This window comes from Simochromis diagramma, unplaced genomic scaffold (genome assembly GCF_900408965.1).
Source record: "Simochromis diagramma unplaced genomic scaffold, fSimDia1.1 OVJJ01000387.1, whole genome shotgun sequence".
Taxonomy (NCBI): Eukaryota; Metazoa; Chordata; class Actinopteri; order Cichliformes; family Cichlidae; genus Simochromis; species Simochromis diagramma.
The window spans coordinates 823,473-848,813 of NW_024387152.1; the positions used below are offsets into that span (position 1 = coordinate 823,473).

At 41.5% G+C, this 25,341-nt stretch overlaps 2 protein-coding genes, 1 long non-coding RNA gene and 1 other non-coding gene across 6 annotated transcripts in view; 1 reads left to right on the forward strand and 3 right to left on the reverse strand.

The window, feature by feature from the left end:
• Window positions 1-102: 102 nt before the first annotated feature.
• uba1 (ubiquitin-like modifier activating enzyme 1) lies at window positions 103-14,333 on the reverse strand. 2 transcript variants are annotated; one of them, XM_040048074.1, is made up of 26 exons: window positions 14,128-14,333; window positions 10,894-11,010; window positions 10,756-10,814; window positions 10,467-10,635; window positions 9,062-9,196; window positions 8,872-8,978; window positions 8,701-8,791; window positions 8,433-8,565; window positions 8,227-8,324; window positions 7,915-8,061; window positions 7,574-7,750; window positions 7,244-7,351; window positions 7,070-7,150; window positions 6,259-6,411; window positions 5,578-5,743; window positions 5,285-5,481; window positions 4,823-4,887; window positions 4,203-4,398; window positions 3,268-3,342; window positions 2,995-3,184; window positions 2,764-2,849; window positions 2,299-2,391; window positions 1,863-2,054; window positions 1,456-1,557; window positions 1,258-1,358; window positions 103-1,169 (listed from the first exon to the last, which is right to left on the reverse strand). In XM_040048074.1, exons 2-26 carry the CDS (start codon window positions 11,008-11,010, stop codon window positions 1,034-1,036), a joined length of 3,174 nt encoding a protein of 1,057 aa, XP_039904008.1. In that variant the 5' UTR covers window positions 14,128-14,333; the 3' UTR covers window positions 103-1,033. The 2 variants fall into 2 exon arrangements, with proteins under 2 accessions (XP_039904008.1, XP_039904009.1); XM_040048075.1 differs by lacking the exon at window positions 14,128-14,333 and adding an exon at window positions 12,505-12,751.
• Window positions 1,564-15,676, forward strand: LOC120744028. Its single transcript, XR_005698285.1, has 3 exons — window positions 1,564-1,771; window positions 11,852-11,863; window positions 15,663-15,676. It is a non-coding gene; the product is annotated as an uncharacterized LOC120744028 (long non-coding RNA).
• Window positions 1,651-1,772, reverse strand: LOC120744089. The gene has a single exon (XR_005698296.1). It is a non-coding gene; the product is annotated as a small nucleolar RNA U6-53/MBII-28 (small nucleolar RNA).
• An 82-nt stretch (window positions 15,677-15,758) lies between the features above and the next one.
• camkvl (CaM kinase-like vesicle-associated, like) overlaps window positions 15,759-25,341 on the reverse strand; it is a 39,188-nt gene continuing 29,605 nt past the window's right edge. Inside the window, exons 2-12 of one of the 2 annotated variants that reach the window (XM_040048086.1) lie at window positions 25,136-25,242; window positions 23,983-24,114; window positions 23,650-23,724; window positions 22,656-22,794; window positions 20,333-20,453; window positions 19,658-19,733; window positions 19,353-19,489; window positions 19,020-19,098; window positions 18,855-18,942; window positions 18,555-18,563; window positions 15,759-17,341 (exon numbers count right to left, since the gene is read on the reverse strand). In XM_040048086.1, the coding sequence (XP_039904020.1) occupies window positions 15,869-17,341; window positions 18,555-18,563; window positions 18,855-18,942; window positions 19,020-19,098; window positions 19,353-19,489; window positions 19,658-19,733; window positions 20,333-20,453; window positions 22,656-22,794; window positions 23,650-23,724; window positions 23,983-24,114; window positions 25,136-25,230 (2,424 nt within the window). In that variant the 5' untranslated portion in view covers window positions 25,231-25,242 and the 3' untranslated portion in view covers window positions 15,759-15,868. The remainder of the gene's footprint in view (window positions 17,342-18,554; window positions 18,564-18,854; window positions 18,943-19,019; window positions 19,099-19,352; window positions 19,490-19,657; window positions 19,734-20,332; window positions 20,454-22,655; window positions 22,795-23,649; window positions 23,725-23,982; window positions 24,115-25,135; window positions 25,243-25,341) is intronic. The other variant, XM_040048087.1, reaches the window with a different exon arrangement.

A 25,341-nucleotide genomic window follows, 5' to 3' on the forward strand; every position in this document is an offset into this window, starting at 1 on the left:
CACTGAAATTTAACCACACGTCAAATTGAGTCAGTTGGAAAAGGTCGGTCGGTTGGTCGGTGTGTGTGTGTGAGACACAAAAATAACCACAGTCTTCTTCAGTATGTTTTTACATCTTTATTCACTATCACACTAAGTGCTCCCGTTTCAAGATACATCTCGTTGCCCTGTTCTTACAGTTAAGTCATTTGGAGTTAACAAAGTAGAAAGACAGTTTAGGATCTACCACGTGTGTGCGCCAAAACTCTGTCCAACCACCCAAAAAATAAAATAGAAAATAACAAAACACATAAAATATAAAGAGAAAACCAATGTCATGTGCACGAACCCCTCCCAAAGCCACAGAGTGGGTTTAATGAGGGTGTAGGGGTACCTCACACTGGCAGGGGTATTCAGGTGGTGTGAGATAGTCAGATATCCAGTCAGGAAAGGCTTGGGCTTATTGGTGTCTCCTGGGCTGACCTTTTACATATTAATTAGGTGCATATGTTAAGAAAAAACAAAACAAAAGCAACAATGTGGGACTGTGTCTATGAGACAGAGGTCGGAAGAGGGAGAGAGCAAGTATAGTGGAGGGAAGAAGGTGGATTAGATTAAAAATCAAACAAAAACCCTCCATTACTGCTGAAGGCCAATAAGAGTGATGGTTTTTAGGGACACTGGTTGGGATATGGAGTACCAAGAGACCACTAAGGCTTATCAATTCACTCAAGAGGTTGGTGCTTTTGAGAAACATCAGGATGTCCAGTGTACATGCTCCCTTCCTCCAGTGACACCCCTGTTCCCACAGCCAAGAACCAACTGGATTCTTAACATATACAGTTATTCTTAATTCAGCTTACTGGGGCTATGTACACTCAGGCACAGGTTTACACAAACCACAGGCCTAAAAAAATACTGATTGATCCAATACAGCTGACCTGGATCAACCCACGCACCCCCAATCCCCATTTTAGCTCCTCACTCAGAACACCCCCATCCCCATCTCCCCCCTGTAACTCCCACCCTCCTGCGGGTGGGCTCAGTGCGGAGCTCAGCGGATGGTGTATCTGACATAGGGCACTTCCACGTCTTCGTCTGAAAGGTCGTTACAGCATAGCTCAAACACCAGGGCTTTCACGTGTTTGCCCAGCTTCTTTTTGGACACCTTTGTCACAATCTCCGTCATACTGCAGGACACAGAAAGAAAACCAGTGAGTACAAACTTTAAAATTCCAGCATGCAAATGAGGAAGCAGGTGTATGCACGTGCACTCACGGTAGGTCCAGTCTCTCTTTAAGTTTGGCAGCAGGCATGAAAAACGAATACAACATGGACACTCCCTGAGAAAGCATGGTGATCTCCAACTTATGCTCATTCTAATACAGAACAGAAACAGATAGTGGTTAATTGTATGCCAAGAACATGTCAGTGTGGAGAAAAACAACAAAAAACCAAACCATGAGCTCAACATACTTTAAAGTAATCCAGAAACTGTCGGAGTGTCATTTCTTCCCCATTGGGCTGCAGTCCTGTGACCTCAAAGCGATCCCACAGCGTCCAGTCAATTTCATAGTACTGCGAAAAAAAATGTATTTTAAGTATATACATATTTCTTTAAGAGATCTTAATTATAAGCTCAATAAGATAACCAGTTATTACATTAAAATTTCTCCTCAGCACACACTGATGCCATCAGTGTGAGAAGACAAGTTGAACTCACTTACACCCAGGCAGTGCAAAATGCATCTGACTGGTGCATCAGTATTAGCATGGCTTAATCATCACAGGAGTTTATTATACTGGAGTCAAACATTTCTCTACAACGCAGACATCGCGCACATCTTTTTAAAATCTCAGCAAATGGTAACGTATTTGCTTACCTTGTGTTTTGGAGCAGCAATGGGTTCAGAGAAGGCAAAGAAAGGCAGGGCCAAGTTCATGAAGCCATTTTTGTAGGACTCCAGCTTCTTGTGTCCTTTGATAATCTTGAAGAGCTCCAAGCACACTAGGCCGACAACTGCTGCTGTGGTAGTGGCGATAGCAGGGATGATCTTACCAGCTATCAGTTTGCTCTGTTTGGTGATTAAAAGGACAGTGATGAAGGACAAAAACAAACAACAACAACAACACCACCCCCCAAACTTTATAGTGTACATAGAGAAAAAGCAAAAATGTAAATTTCTGAGGTTGAGTTTAAGTTGTTTGTTTTCACAGAGTGCACTCAAATGTTTTTTCATTACTATTACAAAACGAATACTATTAGCCGGCACATTTTCCAATTAATACCAGTGAGAGCAGCTGGGTCTGTTTTCTTACCTTGTGCCTGTCTGTGGGGGGGATGTCATAGTTCTCTGCTCTCAGGTTGGAGGCTGCCACAATGAAGTCCATGTGAAAGTTGGTGTCATCATCCTGTTAACATATAGGCCACAGCCATTACAAACCAGAAGTACCAGTATAAAGTATATTAATAGGCGCAACCGAAGGTTGGGTTGAAATTCTAGCGTGAGAGTTACAATGTTCTGGCAGTGCACCACTTAAAGGCATCTAAGCAGAGTTAGTCTTGGAAGCTATGGAAACAATACTTTCTTACTCTCATTATTATTAACAGACTAGGTTTCCAATTGGCCTCACTGCAAAGCCAGATGCTGTGTTTTATTGAATCTTTCAGATAAAAAGAACAAAGTCCTCAATGCCACTGACTAGCTTTGCTACTGGCAACTGTAATAAATTAAAAAAAATGTTATTTATCTTCATTAAAGCTGACAAAAGGAGATGCCTTACCTTTTCAAAGTCAATGGAGGTGAGTTTGAACTGGAAGGACTCTGGTGAAGGCAACATGGCTTTCAGCTCTTCCAGTTTGGTATCATCTGCATAATCACAAGATCAATGGTTGCATTACTGTCAAAGCATCCACAATGACACATGACTCAGTACATGATTCACAAACAACTCTTAGCTGATGTAACATCCCCCCCAAAATATGCTTTATTACACAACCACATGTGAACATACCAATAGAGGAATTGTTATTTTGCAGTTCCTGATCAGAGACGTGGATTTTAACTCCTGAACGTGGGGTGAAAGGGGGCACCTTGACATCCTGCAAGATCTTGATCACACCTGCACGATCGGTGCTGCCTTGCAGGCCGTATGTTTGAGCAAACAGGTTGGCTGCTGCCACAACATAGTCCATATGCAGCTCCTGAAAACAACATTCATTAGTTTGAGCCTGGCTGGACTAGACTCAGGTAATATTAAGCTTATAAATGACAGCGGCACACTTACATTGCTAGTGCTGAATTCTAATGGGTGAGGACATCGCTTTGGGCCAGACCAGAAGGGAGCACCGGAACTAGTGAGCTAAAAGACAGATGATAAATGTATAAGTGCTATAATGGAAACCTTTCATGTCCATTTTGTAATTTGTGTCAATTGCATATTTATTAAACAGGAAACCGTGGATAAATGACAGGAAAGGGGGTGAGAAACTACAGATGCAAACTAGGGTTTTGTGGTTCAGCGTCAGTACTGCTGACTGAAACACTAGGCAGCCTTTCGTGCAATAGATACGCAGCACCTCAAACTGCCGTTTGACTCAGCTGAAGTTTAAAAATGTAATTTCTGCTGTTTCTAATGTATGCCCACCATCTATAAATGGTTTTTCAGGGGAAATGAGATGTACAAACTGGAAGCCCCAAACTGTCTTTACACAAGAGTGTAAAGTAGTTTACTTTTATATAAAAAGTCTTAATCATGACAATGTTTTTGTGACTTACTAAAATCATTTGTCTGCCATCAAACGATTTTAGAAATGTTCAAAACCAATATCACGGTCCGAGTATGGTTTACCATGTTTGTGACAGCTTTCATGCTATAAGATAAAAATCAGATTATCAGCTGCTATGCTACTCTGTGCTAACACATGCTGTAACACACAGCAGCACCTCTCACTAAATTTGGTGTCACTGAGCAGACCTGCACAGAGCTCAAAAACAGAAGACAAGACATAACGTGTGGCCATTGCAGGAGTTACATTTTCATATAATCTGTTGAATAAGTTAAAATATTCTAATACTGTATGAAAACTGACAACACTTGTTGCTGAAATGAATACCACCAATGCAACTATAGCTGCAAACAGTTGATAAGACGGGTAAAACCAAGATCAGACAATAACGGTTAGAAACTGATATTCATCTCGTAGCACCTTCACTTTGTACCTGATCTGGTGGGAAGTTGTGCAGTAGCTGGCGGATGTTGTTGCTGTATTGACACTGCCAGTGGTTGCGAGCCCAAGCTACGCAGTCAGCCCAGTTTTGGGGGCAATCTGTGACAAGACTCTTATAAAGAGCCTCCAGCACCTCCGCAGGCTGAGCTCCTGGAAGCTTCAGAGTACGCTCCATGAACTTAGGATCTCTGCAAGAACGGAAATTATAACCTCATTGACTAGTTTCGACGATGTGAAGAGCTGTCTTTTTTTTTTTTTTTTTTTTTTTTTTTTTTTTAAACCATTTACTCTGCAGGCTGATTTTATGAATTATTTCGAGCATGAGGTTTGGGTTAGATTTTACAAGACAGCTCAATGGCGCCACGAGAACCAAGAGGGGGCTGTGACATTTACAAGATTGATTCTTAGTTGAAAGGCAAGTTATACAAGTTTATAAGTACTGAATTACCAACAATCCACAAACACTTACGAGACTAAATTATAAGGAAATTTGTCCACTAATGAAAAGTAATTTTATCAATGAAGAATTTCTACGATGGAAGGAGCCCAGCACATAGGTCAGTATAATGCTGACAGGTGATTGCATTAGAATGACAAGGAAAAGCGACATACGTGAGGTACTGCATGGCATTTTCTGGGGGTTGTTTGAATAGTCCCTCAAACTCATCGCGGGCCCACTGCACAGAAAGAACCACAAGGACAGCAGTTCAATAACAGAAGTACAAAATATTTGGTAAACCTACAATAGTTCCATTCACACTGTGACACACTAACCACACACAGTGCTATTAAAAAAACAAAACCCTATATGAAGATATCAAGTATATGAAGAAACAGGTAATGCAATAAAATTCTCTGAAGCATATAGTGCTGAAGTGATTAACTCATCTATTACATGTGTGCATTGTGTAGTTGGTACACCAGGTGGAGCCTTTTAAAGTAAAGATTAACACAAAGGTTTCTGTATGGCTGTTCTCAATACTACTTTGTGGGCTACGCTGACTCCAAGCGTCAGATTTGATCCTGCCTGGCCAATCTCACACTCTGAGACTCTCCGGCTCTGCATATACTAACCTGCAACGTGTGTTCAATGGCATTTGGGAAGTTTTTGAGGGTGCAGATGGGGATGGACTTCTCAGGTGGATCTTGACTGGAGCTGTAGGACTCGGTGAGGAAAGGGATCACAACCTGGACATTGCCTTTGGTACCCAGAGTGCCTGATTCCAGTAAGGGTTTACGATAGTACACACACCTCCGATCCATATACATCCCTGAACATTAGAGGAAAACGCACATTTTTTTTTTTTACTGAATCCATTTCCCCCTAGTTATTAAGCAGTTATTCTTAATGTCTCATCATCTCTTACGTGCATCAACGTTGTCCAGTGCATTGGCAACTCCATCAAGGCTTTCAAAGAAGTCGTCATCGTAGATCCTTTCTGTGTCAGGGCCCACTCTGTTCTGGTGACCTGTGATCTTGATTGCCGGGTTCATCAGTTTCACTGCAGCAGCAGCCGTGTCACTCTTCATTTTCTGTTAACACACACACACACTAAACAGTCAACGCACTAATAACATTATCATAGGTGACCAAAAGAACAAAGATCAGAGGAGACATTCTGTACAGAGGTCACTGCTGTCCACATTAATGCTTTCTTTTCCAGGGACACAACAAAATGTAAACTCCTTTAAAAATATTGGTGTCCAACAGCTTACGTCAGGTGAGGGTTCCTCCCATTAGTTTCTTTTGGGCATCAGATAACCTCAGATTAACTGATAGTGCATACTAGCATTTAGTAGTCTAGTGATACTACAGGTACAAAGCTGCTCTCGAGTCTCAGTTTGTTAGGAGCTGGTAAATTTGCTTTGACTTTTTAAACTTTAAGAACACGAAAGAACACACACTATGAATTTTAAATTGCCTCTATCAACATACAAAACATAATCTATAAGTGCACTTCGGTGTTACGGGAAAGCCATAAAGAGTGCTGTGCGGAAACATCGATCAATAGAGTTCATCAAACAAGTTGAGTTAAGATGATACAGACCGTAACGTCCCAAGGTCTGAAGAGGAACTGCCTGTTGAGGTTAGATTTCTCTATGGTGTCCATGTCAGTCACAATGACCTCTCCCTCCCCAGTAGCCAGTCCAATCATGGCAAAGTTTTTCAGCAGCTCACAACCAATGGCACCAGCCCCAACCTGGAAGGATTAGAAATTTGTGAATAAAGCTATAATGGTTTGTCATACAGTTGAACCTTCCATTTACACGTGTCACTCAATGTCAGAGAAATGCTTATGGTTAGTGGGAGAAGCTGACAGCCTTTTTGCTGGATTCCCACCAGAAAGGTTAAACCCAACAGCTCTGACATGCACTGGGACATGGTGGGTGGCACTCAATTAACATAGTGTCAATACACTATTGTGCCAATTATGAGACAAAGAAGTAACAGCTGATATATTTTGGCTTAGATGCAGCTGCCACCATCTCACTCACTCACGATCTCAAATAGTAAATAACTGCCCATAAATATCCCAAGAACTGAGAGTGTTCTTTGCCACTGTGCAATTAAATCAAATTATAAATAAACAAAAAACCCTCAACTGAGCATTCAAACAAGAATGAACTTTCTGTTGGACAATTTTAGGCACAAGAGCAAAAAGATAAACACTACCACTAAAGATCTCATAAGATCCATTTCCCCTAGCATCCTGAGAACAGCACCAAGAAATATTCTTCATCAGATTTCAGCTCATAGTATTTTATAGTGGCATAAAGGTATTTCTAAGTTTTTCTTTTTAAAACTTCCTAGTAACAGGAAATTGAAGAAGGTAAGAGAACTTTTACACTGACACTCACCAAGAAGTAACGCTGTTTGGCAAGCAAATCCTGCATTTTGGTGCCAAACACTGCAATCTGTCCATCATATCGACAGTTTTTCTTGGAGAAACAGACATAACAAATTTAGCACCATCATTTATTGCCATCAACTACATTCAGTACTTGCATTTTGAATATGCTTTGAACACCTACAGGGGCACACTCTTCCTCTGTGAGCATGAATCCCTCCTCTTCAGCCAAGCACTCCAGGGCATCAAAGTACAGCCATTGCATTATAGGCAAAAATTTTCCTGTGCATGCCTAAAACATCAAACAGCACATGAAATACAGGAAAACCTTCACCATTTCAAAACATGTCTAATCGTACCCAATGTGAAAATGACTCTTCACAAGCATTGATAAGAACGGGCTTATCAGTGCCTGTTGATTAAAATATATTGTTCTTTAATATAACGAACAACTACAGTTAATATTGCAGGGACAAAGCTTTCATCTTCAATTTGCATACAGCTTTCCACTGACCTTCATCACTTCCTGTGCAGCCAGCCCTCCAATGAAGGCATTGACAGGGGCCAGGTCACCAGCAGCAACATATGACATCTTTTTGATAAGAGATTCATTCAGCTGTTCCACTTTGGCCGACCCAGTCTGAGCAGAGTTCGCTTCTTTGGCCAATGCCAATAGCTCTTCACCATCCGCCTGGAATGCACACAGTAAATTACAAAATATTAGCTATGAACAGACTTTATTTTTGCTGTGTTGTGCTGCACTTTTTACGCAGAACTATTTTATTTTAGCACAAGCATTGAATCAAAGTGGTTCCCCCTTTCCAAGAAGATCCCACCATCATGAGTGATATGTACCTGGCTCCATGGTGCTGGAAGATGGCCATGTTTTTTCTGGAAGGCATGGATAGCCTGGAAGCCTAGGTGCATCTGTCCTGGAAACTCCATCTTGGCAAAGTCTGTCATCAGGAACTCAGGCTCGGCCAGCGATGAGGAGAGAGATTTCTGAACAGGGAAAGAAACGCAAGGTAGTGAAGCTGGGCTTTTCCACTGGTGACAGCAATGCCAGATGGTAAGGTTATATTGGTATTATCATGGGAATTCACACTACACTATCTGTGGAAATGAGATAATGCTAGTAATGTCATGTGCAAAACGGCAGCTACTTACAAAACTGATCTTCTTGGGCATTTTAACCTGGGAAACTATTCCTCCTCTTATGTAATCTGTGAAGCCACTTGTGTCACAGATGCTGAAGGTGTATGGACCTAGTAAAATACAGGACATTGCATGAACTTGTAAACTCATAACAGAGTGACCAAAATGTATTCAATTGTGGGACAAAAAAACAAAAAAAAGAAAAAGTGCGTTCTTACCAAGAACTTTAATTTCGACCGGCTTGCAACCATTGAGCTCAGTCATACCCTGAATCTCAGTAAACGTAACATAATCTCCACTCTCGAAGCCATGACGAGCTTCATCCAGACATGTCACGACCCCTGCACTGTCCTGGAGAAACCAAAATGTGCAACTTTTCAGGCACAGCTGCCATGAAGCTTTAATTTACTCCTAAAAAGCAGGTAGTACTTAAAAAAAGAAAGAAAAATCAGCATTGTCAGGGGGGATAAAAGAACCAAGACCAACCTTTGTGATCATGGAAATCATAGCACTTAATGGCTGCTCTCCATTGGTGTCATACACAATCATCTCTTCTCCAAAGTCACAGAAAAGTTGACTACAAAAGAGAAATTAGAGCACAAAAACATTAGATGCTGACGGTGAACACATGTGAACACTAAACAGTCTTAATCTTACCCAAACAGACCACGAGTGTCTGCAACAATCAGCTTTATTCCCTTGTTGTGGCAGAACTCTCCTAGAGTCTGCTGCTCATCCAGAGTTGAGTTAGTCAGCACTACCACCTAGATTTCAAAATAAGACAAAATTAAAAATTCTTTCCGAAATGGTAAAATGAGTAGGGAGTTTTCTTATGCTAAATTTATACCTGGAACTTGGTCAAGTAGTCTTCAGTCAGTGGTCCAGTGTAACCAGTCACAGGAACATAGCTGTTCAGTTCAGCCAGGCGGGCCTGACTCACTTCTGCCCTGTTCTTGCCCAGGTCCTCCTCCCGAAGGTAAAACTAGCCATACACAAATACTGATGCTGTCATTAAGCAATAACTGCCAGTACTATAGCCAAACATGACAAGGAATATTCTAGTGAATAACATTGACTCAGTGTGAACTTTACTTCATTTGTGTGTTTAGCCATATTCTTCTGTGGGTCCGCCTTTTCTTTTGAAAGGACTTCAGAATGTGTCAACGAGGATAAAAACAACAGACTACCACTTAAACGGCTTGACTGATCACAGTGTACGCTCCCTGCATTCTCACACTTAAGTCCATAACATTAAAATGGTTATCAAGAGCAGATGAGTTTTATTTGTAGTTATGCTGTTATATTTATGAAAGCTAAGCAGTGATTAGATGAAAAGAGAAGAAATCCCACCCAACTCAGTTTGGAAGTGGACTAACATTATATTGTTAAGTGGTCTTGGCTGGTTCATTTGCCCTAAACCAGTTTGGACTGTCAGGCCAGAGAAAACCAAGCAAAGAAACCCAAGTTTAAGGTAAAATGAAATATAGAGTAAATGTAAAATTTGGTCTCAAAACTTCAAACCATTATTTGAGCTCCTAAAGCACATCAACAATAAGTGCTTTCTTTGTTAAAAACAAAAACACTACAGGTTAACCATTTCTTTTTCCATATTTCTGTTATTAGGACCGAATCACATAATTGAACACAAATGTACAATGCAAATTCAATACACTTAAGCTGCCCAGTAAATAAATTAGGGGTGTGTCTTATAATATAAACCTCAATACCAGTATATCTTTTTAAATGAAAAAATGTCATATCGCAACATCATTCGTATAAAATGACTACGTTCCCAAGCGAGTCTTAAAATCTGTGTCTAACCACGATGACACTTCTGTAGCAACAACACCAGAAAAATGCCTCAAGTTAACACCCAAGGAATCTGTTCATACATGTTTGCAGTTTGATGAGACATAACAGGATTTAACAGACAAATAAAAAATCAATCTACTCTGCTGAAATTATGTCCTTTAATAGACTGGCTGTACTACGATTATGAACCTGGGAAGAGGCCACCCACTGGTAAATCTGGGTCAGCTCATGGTTAGCAAGGGTGGGGGTGGCTTTATTACCCTTTCTGGATGTTAGCAATACACAACAACACATAACTCAATAGATAAAGCCACAGTGCACTTTGGAATCGTGCTCAGACAACAGGTGAGTCCACAAACTGCAACTCCCTTGTGTAACTTAATCGGGAAAAATAAACTACTGCAAAAATTTTAAATTAAAATATCTGTGCTTTCACACACCTGGGAAGAGAGGTCTCTCCATTCTGCAACTCCTTCGTCGTGTATAGTGACACTTCTAACTCCTCCCAGGATCACGTTCTTGGCAATCTCAACTCCAAGGCCTCTCATACCAGAGATGAGGACATTGGAGTTCTGCATGCGCTTCATAGCTTCATGGCCCAGCACGTAACTAAATAATGACATAAAGAACCATTGGCAACATTATGTATTGGTAGATGTCAAGCCCAATAACCATAAAGTCCAACATCACAAAAAGGAAAAAAAAAAAAAAAAAAAAAAAGAAGCTTACAGCTGTCTTGAGTACAGGCCTTCATCGATCTCAGCATCATTGCCATTCTTAGCCATGCCCTGGGAAAACAACACGAAGCGCAATCAGTTTACGTTACAAGTTCTACTCACTCTATAGAGTAGATGTGTTTGCACTCACGTTGGCAGGTGTGTGGGACAGATCAGTTCTGACAGAGTTAGAGGAGGAGCAGTGGGATCCCGTCTTCGTCTCTGTTCCTGACAAGCGACGCTTCTTGGACAGCGGCGAGCTGGACATCTGTGCATTAACCACCATCATAAATTAAGTTGTCATTCAAGCACACGAATGTTACCAGTTAACAACTGCCCTATTACATTTTTGGTAGTTTGCAATAAATCCAGAATAAAAGAAAGACATTTTACATCATTAAGGAAAAAAAAAAAAAAAAAGAGAAAGACAGCACACTGTCAACAAGCTTGGGTTTCCTGAATGTTCTCAGAAGCCAACGGATTCCAATTCATATAAACTTCAGTAATTTTATAATTCATTGCTATGGTTCCATTATAATAAGTACCTAAACTAAAGGCTAACCAGTCCCCCTCATTTTGAAGAGAGGATTTTTAGCCTAGAGAGCAGCTGGGCTGGCTTCAGGCCAAACACAAATCTGCTAGAAAACGAACTGAGGCTGGGAAGAGACATGAATAGCATTATGGTTCTTTCATACACACAGAAAGCACAGGTTTGTTTAGATACTTCTATTGTTTTTTCCTGGTATTTATCGACACCCAACATGTTTCAAGGAAAAGAGCTGAATCATTAAAAGTTCACTGCGGTAAACTGAGCAATACCACACAATGGCTGGCAGGTGCGGACACAAGGACCATACTGTGCTGCAACTAAGTTGTAGATGGCGACGTTACAAGAAAGCTCTAAACGGCAACATTTAATAGCAATGTATTTACTTATGTATTTAGATTTCCGATTAACGCAGTAGTCGCGATAAACCTCTGCACTCGGAGGGCCGCAGTGTTTTTCAAATACAATCTAGGTGCACAAAAAAAAAAAAAAAAAAAAAAAAAAAAAGGTCGGGCACAATTTCCGCATCCATTGCGGCGCCAACTTCCGTGCATTTCCCAAGGCACACGTATCAGTTTATAACCCTCTCTACGACTTTAAATTATGACGAGGCCTGGGCAAATTTTCATACGTCTGCAACCAGCCTAAAATAGCCTTCATATCACCGTTAACTGAACGGTCGCGCTTGTCAAAACCGAAAATGAAGGCGTCCGGCATGATACAGCAAAGCCGCCCGGCTGTTACTGTAGTTTGCCAATCCTACTAGAAAACGTTAGCGGGTAGCAGTCGATTTAAAGATCTCAACGTGTGGAAAAATATTAATTAACTGTCAGATAACAGCACCAATAGAAAACTAAGTAGGTTCCGAGCAACTAATCGGTTAAGTGATTTGGCAAGTGGACAGAGTCTAAACATTAATAACTTAGAGGGAAGAAAACACCAGCTTGTCAGCTTATCCATTAGCAGCTCGGCCTAGGCCTGCATTACCCTCAGTGCGGAACACAATTTTACAAGCTAGCAGCTGTGGCTACACTCCAACCGACCTCGCACTGGAGAGCAGCGGATTTGACAGTAGTCTACCACAGCTCCTATGTGGATATGGGTAAATGTCTAGGCATCTAACAAAAAGACAATTTAACTTTGTCACTTAACATAAACATCGCGAATACAAGCCAAGCCACTACACTCGTGCTCCATTGATTTCCCTTTCCTTACCAATAATCCTTCTCGGTCCCTTCCCAATGCGAACCCGCTCCTCTCCTGCTGTGTGTAGCTGTCAGTAAAAACGCTGATTGTATATTCGACGATTTGTACAGAGAAAAGAAACGCGATGCGGGATTGGGGTGGTCTGCACTATATTGTCGAGTCACTATGTCGTTGTGCCGATAGTCTCTCCTATGTAATTGCGCTGCTGGCTTTGCGACTGCAGACAGGAACAAAACCAAAATGGCAGATGGGGAGAAAGGGGCGGAGGAGCTGTGACGCAGGGGCTGAAATATTCAACAGGAAAGGGTGGCTGCAAGCACGCTGCTCATCCAGGTCCTCGGCTCATTGGCTCTTCAAGCCCGAGCTAAAGCGCGTTGATCCCGCCCTCGCTACGAGAGGATGCATGCCAAGTATCTTACTGTACAATGAACAGTAGGATCTCCAATAATCTAGTGAAAAAAACAACACTTAATGAGAAAAATAATTGCGGGTATGTCTGAGACCATTGGATGAAAGGATTCCCCCTTAACGGAGCTGAATGTAACTCATCAGTAACAACACCTTTGTTTCAGAGGCAGATTAGCAAGGACCAGTCATCTTCATGTGAACTCCATAAACAAAGCTGAACACCAAACTTGCAACAATGCACCATCAGAAAGAACACATTTCACAGTTAAACCCCATTAGATATACTCTCACTGGAGCACAATTTGCTACATTCCACTTAACACACCGATTGTTTTGACTATTTTATGAATTCAGCAATTATCATCACTACTCAAGTCGGATAGTGTACGATCCTTATTAGCTAGTGATGCTGAGCGTCTGGGCCTTTTAGTCACACTAAGGTTAGGGGTGAGCATTCCTTGCAGAAGAGTATTGGGGGAGGGGGTGCCTAGTAAATGACAAAGGCCCAGGAAAAAAAAAAAAAAAAAAAAAAGAGTGGGCCGCATATACTCGGGTACACATGTCGAGGTGATCCCCTATTTTCATCTTCCAACTAGAAAATGTTTTGAACTGAAGCATACGAATATCAATGATGCCCGAATAATAGGCTGCCTAACTTGACAAGCTAAACAGAGAGACTAGCCAGTGTTAGGTTACTGTGATAACGCCGATAAACGTGCTATCGAAACGGGAACCCTACATATACAAACGGATATACGAGGAAAAAAAATAGTGCCAGCATGTACGCTCGTGATGCCAGTTAGCTCGTGTCTGTCTTTCAACGTAGTATCCATCAAATGTTTGAAGCAACTAGCCTTCTAGCTACCATTAACGTTATTTATCGCCTAACATTAATTAAAACAGCAACCCCGTGCACATAAAAACGTACAAATGCTAATTTGCCGTTAACAGTTACGTGTCAGTGCCGTGTTAGCTACCGTTAGCGGAGCAAGGAGCTTAAATGGTTCGCTCAGCCGTCTGCAACTAATATTAACGACTATCGATAACGCACATCAAAAGACTGCGTAGTTGTTAGCTTGTGTGCGGCTAGCTTTCGAGCTATCTAGCCACCCAGCGACTTTTTCCCCGTCTTGTACCGCTATGTTAGCTAACTAGCTAACATTAGCAAACTAGCTGAGGCTAACATAACCAGGACGAGAGCTTACACAAGTGTGCAGAACTTACCACATCCGATATTTACTCGGCCTGATCTGGAGTATTAAAAATCGGCTTCTGCTTAAGCAAAGAAAAACAACAACCAAGGTGACAATTCAACACCGCCACTGACTGCAAAGTGAAAAGTGTGTCACGGTGGCGGGCTCTGTGTGAGTTTTTTCCGCTGGACGGCTGCCTGTCCGGCTGTTCCCAAACCGTTTCCCCTCACTCTATTTCAGTTGAAAGCAAAGCAAAGCAGCAACATGTGCACGTTACAGGCACAACCATCATTCTGGGTCTTGGGGTTAATTGAAAATGAATATGATTGTTTTGTGTCTGCTCTGTCTTTTAATTAATCGTTAACGCTCACACATCCCATCTAGAAGATAAAGCGTACTGAATATTACACTGCTTTGTGGTTTAGTTGTTTATTTAGAAACAAGACTACTTTTGCCACCCCCGTACCCTTACAAGCATGGACTAAACCGAAGTTCACGCAGTGCCTTATGGGACTTGTAGGCATATAGGATAACATAATAGAACGCCTGTCAGAAATCTGCCTTTTGGATAAATGTTGATTAAGCACGTAAAAAACAAAACAAAACTGGGCTGTAATTCTAAAATGTTTTTTTTTGAAGAGTGATCAAATGATTTTAAACAACTCATTATATATGCATGTATTTACTGACTTACTTTTATTGAAAGACTTGCAAACAGTGCACATTTTACATAGGGACAGAATAGTGGAGATCTAGACTTGTTCAGGAGAAAAGCACAGAATCTGGTATTACATACACCCAATAGCAGAACAAAAGTCAGAACAGTTTTATGATGAAAAGGATAAAATAGGCAGGACTGTCCAGTTAACGGTACCAAATGAATGTGCTGACAAAACTGGAGCAAATGAAAACAAACTATCTGGAAATGTTTGGGGGGAAAAAGGAGAGAAAATGTAAGTGTTACTGTGTTATTGCAAAGCCTTTATACAGTATGTTTCCCCCAGCTCTCCAACAGATGTGGAACAACTCATAATTTTAAGTGACAGTTTAAGTTTAAATATACTGTTTAATAAAACAAATTATAATTTCCTGCAACCAGGGGAATGGCTTTATCAGATCAGTTTCACATATTTCTGTACAACTTTGTGACACCAACCATCACAACAGAATAACTAGCCACATAAATACATAGTAACTGAAAAAAAAATCATGGGACAATCTGCTTTGAACAAAAAGAAAAAAAAGAGTAAATGTCACTTTGGACATGAGGAAGTTCACACCATGGAAGAAAAATATGACTTAGGAACCTAGTTTGATTCTGTTTATTTACAGTTTTTAGGGGATAATACTTTATTTAGAGCTTTTCTTTCACTGTTAGTTGAGGATTTTGCCATTCTTATTTGTGCAGCTTCATAATTTGCAAATTTGTTGAGTGCTTGGATTTCCATATGAGGTGGTTGTGTGGTAAACATTTAGGCACACAATCTGGATTTAGCATAACAAACTTTTAAGATCTTGATCTGTGAAGCGGCCATACAGAGATATATTGTACTCTAATCCCTCTAGACTCCAGTGACGAAAGTGTTTGGAATGTCAGAGGGGAGTAGGGTCATCTGGTATATGCAGCCAAACCAAACAACAGTGTAATAACTTCTCTTTTTCACAATTAGGCAGTCCTTCTGGGTGAGACAGTCATTAAATCCTTAAGTTTAACTATGAATACAGTGTTCCAGGTATTTTTGCCTTTGTGTATTGCATCATGCACACCTGCCTCATAGTCCCCTGCCTATCCCAGGTCTTGGTGACTGGCTGGAATGAGCAGGAGCCGCCTGTCCATCTCTGTCTTCCTGCTCTCCCAGCGCCTGGGGTGAGGCTTCTGTGGGTGGAGATGGTGGGGGATAGGCAGGAGGAGGAATGCTAATGTGAGGAAGAGATGGCAGCACAGGTCTGGGAGAGGTAGGAAGTGGTGGTGGGGTGCCGGTGGTTGCAGATGTGGACCGCTGTGAGGGGCGTGCACGAGAGGTGGCGGGAGAGGCGTGTGTGCTCCGAGCTCGAGGTTGCTCAGCAGGACAGTCACTGATTTGCTCTAGGAGCGATGGCATGTCTCCCTCGATCTTCTCCAGCACAGCAGCCATTTGCTTTTCTATCTGCTCGATCACACTGTCCATTTGCCAATCGCTTGAAGTCCCCCCACTGTGCTGTAGCCCAGTTCCATACCTCCCTACACCTCCTCCACTCGTATACAGGGAACTGTATGGACTCCCATAGCTCCCAGCCATCCCCATCCCCATAGCCCCAACCTCTGGATTGTATGGTGTGGCATGACGGCCCAAACTAGCAGAGCTTCCAACTGCATAGCAAGCCTGTCCCGGTGTAGCACCTGCTCTTGGTATACTAAACTCAGCGCTGTATCTATCTGTTCTTCTGGCATTCCTGTCCTGCCTATCTACTGGACTCTCATCGCCCCTTAGCCTAACTTCTAGTCCTCCATCCACCCCTGTACCTGGCCCCACTGCTGGAGTAACTGGCGCCACCACAGACTTCTCTGCCACCGCTTCAGGTACTTGTGTCTGACACCAACTTCCATCAGTCTCATCCTTTTGCTCGCTTTGTGTGACTGGTCTCTTCAGCGGTGAGGCTGATGCTGTGTGTGAAGGTGCATGAAGTGTTGCAGCCATTTTACGTTTGCTGCTGGGGTCGGGGGAGGACGATATGTGTTTTTTGTCAAGATTAATGCCCGAAGTGCTGTCTAATAGCTTCGAGGCCTCAGGGCTCACCGCAGGCGTCTGTTTGAGTTCTGGAACGACTTTATTTTGGCCCAAATTTGCAGCCATTTTCCTGGTTCCCTCACCTGCGCCTTTCTTTGCACCAACCTTGTCAGGCTGTTCCTGGGTACAGTTGGGGACTGCATTTGGCTGACAGAAAAGGTCCTCTACACCTGATGGCGAAGTTCCTACAGATGGGCCTATATGCATCTTTACCTCCTCTTGTTTTTCTCCAGCCTTAACTGTCTCTTTACTCTGGTCCATACCAGAGGGCATACTCTCAATGGTAACTTCTAAAGACACACTACTTGATGTTACCCCACCATCACTCATCCCTTTCTCTCCCTCATCACTTGTTCCCTGTGAAGCACCCCCTTCACCATCCCCTGCCTCCTCACTGCCCTGAACCTCAGCAGAGCTATCAATCAATGCTTCTGAATTCTTCAGGCGTTGCATGAAGGTGGTGACACGGATTGCTTTCTGCGGAACAGACAGAAGTAGAAGAAAAACAAGAGAAGGATGGTTAGGATGAAAAGAATTAGATTTGCAGCACATTTCATTTTCGTTAAAATATACTTCCTCTTCCCCCCCTGCTAATAAAAAATATTTTGATAACATAGTTATGGAAAAGCTTAAAAAATAAGCTTCAAGTACAAGCATTTGAGAAAAAAGCCTGTCAACACACCATGATTTTTGCAACTTCGTACTAAGAGCTGAGATATGATTTGTGTGACATGAAGGAAGATTAGTGCCGGTTGTTTACTTCCAGAAGGCTATGACATATTGTGCCCTGGTTTAAATCAATCTCAAGTCTCACCCTCCCCAAGAAACTCCTTGAGTGCTTGCTGACTGGAAAAAGTAATCAAGCAAATGTGTATAAATCCCCTTCTTATAAATGTTACACCGATCTGATTCCTTCTGCTCTACAAACACTGAAGGAGTCAGGGGGGAACGTGTGAGCTTAATAACTGCTAATAAACCAGGGAAACGAATTCCCTTGAATTCTCTGGAAGTGAAAAGCCACTAGGACACAAAAATGCTACTGAGAACAATATCTCTTAATTGAGATTTTTTTTGTATTGCTTCAAAAATGATTTAAATGTAACAACAGTATGGGACAATGGGCCAGGATTCACGTAAGAGGAATGCCAGAGGGCCTTACAGTATAAATCACGGCAGTTCATAAGTTCACAGTGGCTAAGAACCCTTATGTCCTTTCCATTTAACCCTCTCCTTATCTACACTAATTTAAATACTACAAACGTAGTGAAGAAAAAAAACCTTGCTTCTCTGCTGCTTATCTCACATTTATAGATCTGGATTCATAAACCAGTGCAGATGAGGAGAAGGAAAGGAGTAGAGCAGGCCACTTTGAACATCTGGGTGTAATCCAATGACAAAAGTGGGGCAGAGTGGATGGATCTCTTCTGGGACAGGCAGAGTGACAGTGGGCAGGAACAGAGCTTGGGAAGAGTTTCAACGGCCCCTGACGTGATCAATACATCTCAAAGCTGACTTGGGTTTAACATTTAATATAACCTTTTTTCCAAAGTGATTTTTATAGAGATAGCTTCTGATAAAAACCTCTTTTTAATTTAAAAGCATATTTGGCTATCATGAGTCATTCTGGACTAAATGTGAGTTTCTCCCCATGCTCTGCCCTTCCACTGTCCTTCAGAATGAAAAACAATACCTTTAATTCCTGGGAACCACATGGAGAAAGAGAGAAGAGGATTGTTGCTGTTACTTAAGCTGTTAGGTTAGCATTGCCACCATTTTCCTTCTTTGTCTTCACCAGTCTCATCCCTGGATCGCCTTATCAGTTCCACCATGTCATTCACAGACTTTAAACATACCTCTGCTGAGTTGTGTTAGGAGCTAAAAGCACATTAACACCCTGGTCTTCACCTGGTTTCTCCTCCAATATGCCTCTGCTGCTATTATTTCCAACTTCATTTAATCTCACATTTACAGAGCAGGAGTGAATACATACCCGCCATTTGGCCTTTGCAAAGTTCTTTTCAAACTGGGCACACACGCCATCCTTCAGGTTCTTTTCTGATGCACCGTTCCCTGCAATCCTGAGACACAACATACAAGTAAATGTAGCTGTGTGCCAAGATTCCTGTTGCTATTGTCAGCATGTACACATGATTACCACTCATGGAAAAGTGCATCTTGCGCTGTGATTCTCAGCATCTGGTCCACTTCCATCAGGCGACAGACAAGCTCCTTAGCTGAAAGAGCAATGAAAAGGCAAACGAGGCATCTTAAGAAATCATATATGCAGTCTTTAAAAAGCGAAAACGTTAAAACATTCTGTGCTGTTTTCAGTTTTGCTCTGCAAAATATTTCATGACGATGGCAATTTTGATAAAAAGTGCCACAAAATGTTTTACCTACTGATGCTCTACATTAAGTTTACTGATAAACTGTCTTATTAAGAAAGAAAGTGAAGTATCCACTGCCACCATGTGGTGGAGTTTTATACCTGCAGGTGAAATGTCATCCCAGTAAGGAGAATCAAACTCAAACTCCCCAGCAACAATCCGGCAGAAAATGATGCGATTATGCAGATCGGTGTTTTCTTCCTCTGTTTCATCGTAAAAGGGAGGGTTACCCGACAAGCTGCAAAAAAACAAAAAACCAACAAAAAAAACACAGAAAGAGACAGAAGAAGTGTAACTATCCCATGGACAGACCTTATATATATATATATATATATCAAACAAAGTAATCCCGTTAAAGCCTAGTGAGCGTTACATCACAGTGTTTGTAATTAGCAGTGAGACTCACAGTATGAACATGATGACACCCACAGCCCAGCAGTCCACAGGACGGCCATATCGGTGACGAGCCACCACTTCAGGAGCTGAGAAACAGCAATGAATGAAGCAGATACAGAATGTGTGTAAGAGGCAGAGAAATGTCCGAGGATTTTATTTACAAGCCTTCACACCATATTTATGCCTCTAAGCTGCACGGGCAACTTACCTCCGAAGGCTATCTCCAGTTTTAATTCCCTCTTTTTATTTCTTTGCATCATTTTCCCACCAGGGCCACTATTCGCTTCCCTTATTTATTAGTGTAATTACTCAGTTCAGCATTATGAATAACTGTCCTGGCATTTCGGTGAGAGAATCAGGCCAAGGCCCAGTCGTGTACTTCAAGTTGCCCTCACATAAATCTCAGTGACACAGAGAGGAGAGACAGCGCACATGAAATGAGATGAATAGAATAGAAGAGTTTGATTGTTTGCAGTTCTGCTTATGTTTTCTGTCGGTGTAATGGCTGGTTGTTGGGGTTGAACTCTGAATGCTCAGTAGCACAAGTCCTCAGTCATATTTACACAACAGAAGAAAACAAAGATGGGAAAAAACAAAACAGGATAATAGATGGAGAAGAACTGAAAAGCAAATTTGGTCCCAAAACGAAGCCACACACTGTAAAGTGATGTCTAGAGTTACTTACCCAGGTATTCCGGTGTTCCACATGGCTCCGTGATTGGTCCGTTCTCAAATCTGGACAGGTAGAAATCTCGCAAAACTACTTTGTTATGGTTGTTTTCTGTGTAGTACATCAGGTTTTCCAGCTAAAGAGAATGAGAAACGAAATAGCATTCCTACACAATTTCACACATACTAAACGACAACCATGGAGTCAAGGAAACGGGCTACTGGTTTAAACATCTGATGGTGGGTATTTTAACAGATCAGGACAAAGTGAACGTCCATCAAATTTGTCAAAACAACTCTTGTACTTGTACAAATCCAAGGAACTGTCAGTCTGTATGCTCTGTCCTATTGGACTTAACAGGAACAATAACTTACAATGAACGATGGTAAATGTACATTTTTGTACTTTTTGCACAAAGAGGTAATAAATTTAGTGAGTCTCATGAAAACTGTTGGCTCACACATTTCCGTGAAAATGGATCTCCAAATAATTTAACAGCTGCATAAACTCCAGTATATTCAAGTTCAAAGAGGTGAGACTACAAAACTTCATGCGTGCAAGAAACTATGACTGCAGGTAACTCTTGTATGTAATCAGCAGCTCAGGAAGCAAATCTCTCCTGTCGAAAATGAGTACTGGAGCAAAACTAGTTTGCCAGTGAAGATAGATGCCTTTAGGAACAGTGTGTTTGTGTAGAGCAAAGAAAGCTTTTCAGGAGAAAAATCTATTCAGATGGGAGGGATGTGAAACATGCAGTGCATGCAAGAGAGCCCTCAAACATCTCACAACTAAAAGACCTTTGGACAAAACAATGGTGAAAATTCTTAACAATCCAAAAGGTGATGATTTTAATCTACTTAACTTTTATTTTGTAGGAACTGTAGCATTAAATGTTATCCTGATATGTCGGAAACAGTTCCAGTAAGGTAATAATAACACATAAGGGGTTAATAAGTCCTTGATATCATATAGCTCAAGGCCATTTACTTAAAAGTCATTAGTAGGCTAATCAAGGCAAAACTGACAGCCTTCCAGTGCAAATCATCAGTACAAGAGTAATCATCATTTGATGTCACTTATAGAGGTGTGTAGACCTTTGATTGCAAAGAGACAAATAACTGTGTGTCATCTAAATAGCTGTGATGGGGCATGTGGCTGTGAGGGATCTGTCTCAGAGGCAGCATGCATATAGAAGACAAAAGTGGTCCCAGTACTGAGCCACGAGGGACACTAATTCAAATGGTCTGCACAGGATCAAGTATTAGCTTTGGCCACAGAGAAGATTTTGTTAAATAAGTAAGAATGAAAACAATGTAAAGACGATCCCTTAATCCCAATCTAGGTTTCAAGATGGTCCAGCAAAATAAAGTAGTTGACTCTGCCAAATGTAGCTAACAGCACTAGCAGTGAGCAGACATCACAAAGATATTCACTAAAATGAAAAGACTTTCTCTAGAACCTTAGATAAAAGAAAAGTTCACAGCAACGCTGCTCTATTCACCTGAATGTTTGTGTTATGATCACAATAGAGGGATTAGGCCAGATTAAGAGGCAATTTAGTTTTTTTCACATCAGGCATGCATAAGTCAGAACAATAACACTGATAAGTCAACCTGTTAGCAAGACAAGCAAAATTAAGATGTAATGAACCAGCAGATTTAGCAATGTAGCTGGAATATGTGCAACAAATTATCATGTTGTTTCTGGACCATGACGAAGCCAAACCCAAACACACTAACACAAGTATTGGTTTCCCTGTAAGAAGTAATTTCTAGTCCTGCATTTATTTCAATTTCACTTTTATTCGATTTTGATTTGGTTTGATTGGTTTATAATCTGATTTCTGCTCCTAGGTTTAAGCAAAATTAAATTTCATCTTTTACCAGTAGAGGGAGTCTGAAGCCCACGAGATGCTGTAGCTCATTCCTAATGGTTTGATGATGTCTGCTAAAGATACGAATCTCTCTGCATGTGTGTCTGTCACTAGAGATTGTTTCAAGCCATAAAGACAGTGTTTACTCCCGTGGTAACAATGTTATCAAACGTTCAGTCATTACCGGGATGGCAGAAGTATGCTTTTATGTGTCTCCAAAGATTTTGTGCTGACTAAATACTTAATATTGCTTGCTGGAGTGTGACGGCGCTCACTGGACAAAGTTAGTTAGTCACTAATCTATTTTTATCTTTTTATGGTAGTGGCACTCACTACACACACACACACACACACACACACACACACACACACACACACACACACACACACACACACACACACACACACACACACACACACACACACACACACGCCATAAGACACAGAAAGGCAGTCAGCATGTACCTTCAGGTTCCTGTGAACTATGTTGAGGGAGTGTAAGTATGCCACAGCCTCCAGGACTTGTCTGATGACATTGGAAGCATCTCTCTCTGTGTAGTTCCCTTGGTCCAGAATCCAGTCAAAAACATCTCCTCCTGTGGCACTGCGTGCAGTCGCACACACACACACACACACACACACACACACACACACACACACACACACACACACACACACACACACACACACACACACACGCGTGCACACAGGCACAAGTACACATATTACTAAAAATCCCATGACATGTAAAAGGCTATTTTGAAACACTGTAAACCACTTTCAGTCTTTTTGCAGCACAGCTTCCTTTTATTTACGAAGGATAAACAACCTTCTCTACTAGGCTGGAGCCAGCACTGCTGAGCAATTAAAAACGATACTATTAGTCATTACTCTAACATACTTAGTTACATTTTGAGATGAATGATGACAATGATTATCATGTAATGCTTCCAGCAGGAGGTCTGGTGCCTGGGCTAATGTGTGAGCTACACATAAATAGCCCGATGTACACACAAATGACTGCAAGTGCAGTTTGTCTTTCTCTGTTTCAGTAACACGGCATAAATAATGTGTCCACTCTGCTCCAGTCATTATTATTGCTTTCAAATAAAGCTGCAAATATCAAAATGCGCAAGTCACAAGTGATGTGGATTAGGTGAGTTCTAGTGTATCGATCCCAAGCTCTCCACAGAGACTCTCTTGTAGCAGAGCAGTGCTTCAGGAGCACTGAGTAATGCTGAGTGTTACTAAGAGCAAATATCTCATCAAATCTAACACCTTCCCCTGTGTCTGAGGGGAACAACAGAGCACACAGTAATAAGAGGATAGACTCAACTCCTACCCTCGAGCTGCTGGATTTGTGTTACGGCACATGCACAAAAACGACACTCAAACAGATACTGACAATGATGTTAACGCGAGAAAGACAATCGGTGGAAAAGTTCAAAGAAATGCTCACAGCTCCTGGATGATGAAATATTCCTTCCGAGTCTCAAACGTATCTATCAGCTGAAGGATGTTTGGATGGTTTACCCTGGAAGAGGCAAAAGAAGTCACAGACTGTAGGACGCTACGTGCAAACGTAAGGTGCTAAGGAGTCTGTCAGGTGACTAAATAGCTCAAAGAAAGCAAAAAGCATAATTCACATCTCAGCTTACAATATCAACAAGAATTATTGCACAATTCATTTCACTTAAAAATTTGTATATCCAAACATTCTCTCCTTCTCCTCCTCTCCGCCTTTCTCCATTGCTCAATCATACATCCATCTGTTCACAAACTGATTGCGTACAGTTTCAGAATCATGATTTCGTTCTTGGCAGCCTTGCGGACTTTCCTGCCATCTTTCTTGAGGAATTTCTTGCAGACAAACACCTTGTCTGTTTGTCTGTCCTTTGCCAGGCACAGCTCGCAGAACTCCTTCCTACGCGATAAGAAAAAGAAATGGACAGAAAGACAGACAGACTGAGAACAGCAGAAAGAGTAAATGCTGGAAGAAGGATGAAAGTTTCTGATATTTTTTGTATGAGAGCGCGGTCCAGGAGAGACAGAATAATATTCAAATTAGGGGCACAAAGAGTACACTGGCTGCTTTGGTGAAACTCAGTGAAATAATTTAATTAGGAGGTGAAGCTTCGGATAGAAGGGTTGAAATGGGTCTTACAGCTCCCATCAGCTGGGCGGCATTAGGTTTTGAGCCTTTGGGGCATTCAGTACTTCACCCAAATGGATTCAGGGAAGCTTCGTGATGGAAAATTAAACTGCAATGTTTCACAATGAGAATGAAAAAGAAAAAGCGATAAACACAATTTTAAGAAGCACATGTACAGGCCTACAGCAAAAGCTTTGCACTTAATTCTGACTTAATGTGTTTTTAAGTTTGTGTGTGTGTACATGCACGCGTGTGTGTGTTATATAAAAGATGAGCAGAAATCTCTGAGGCCAGATGCTGATGTTGCCATATGGCCTTTTACACTGATTGGTATTTGTGTGTATGGTTTGCATGCCTGCCTGTGTGTGCGTGAGTTTGTGTTTCTCGAAGGGGTGCGCAGAAGAAAATGGTTCGTTTTCAGCCAGTTGAGCAGCAAACTGATTTTCAGAGGTTTTACGCAATATGTCTAAATATTTTTTGAATAAACAATAGATCCAGTGAATAAACAATAGCCTTCGAACAATGTGTTTCCTGAACTTTTACAATCAAAAATATTGAGACAATTGGCTAAAACGGACAAATTTGTCACATTTGTCTGTTACACACCAGCCTCGCGCTATTACCTTCTGTCATTCCTGCAGTGAAACCTTCTAATATGACAAACCAAGTCTGTGGTGAGAACTGTCCAGTTCAGAAAATAACTCATGAGGTGAATGAAAACCTTGTGCCTGTGAAATGTTTACAATGGAGAGGAGGGAAAAGAAATCCGTGCATAAAGCTTTATAGCACTTACGCTCGCAGGACTTGTCCGAACTCATACTTGTCTGTGACATCAGATATCGTGTCATACGTTCGCCCATCTCGCAGGGCAAGGCACCCAAATGGCATGACGGCATTCACCTAAAAAGAAACAAAAATGAAAAACGAAGAGAAAGGTCTTTGAGTCACTTCACTATTGGGGTCAAATAAATTATTCTGAAGATACCTTCAGGTGACAGA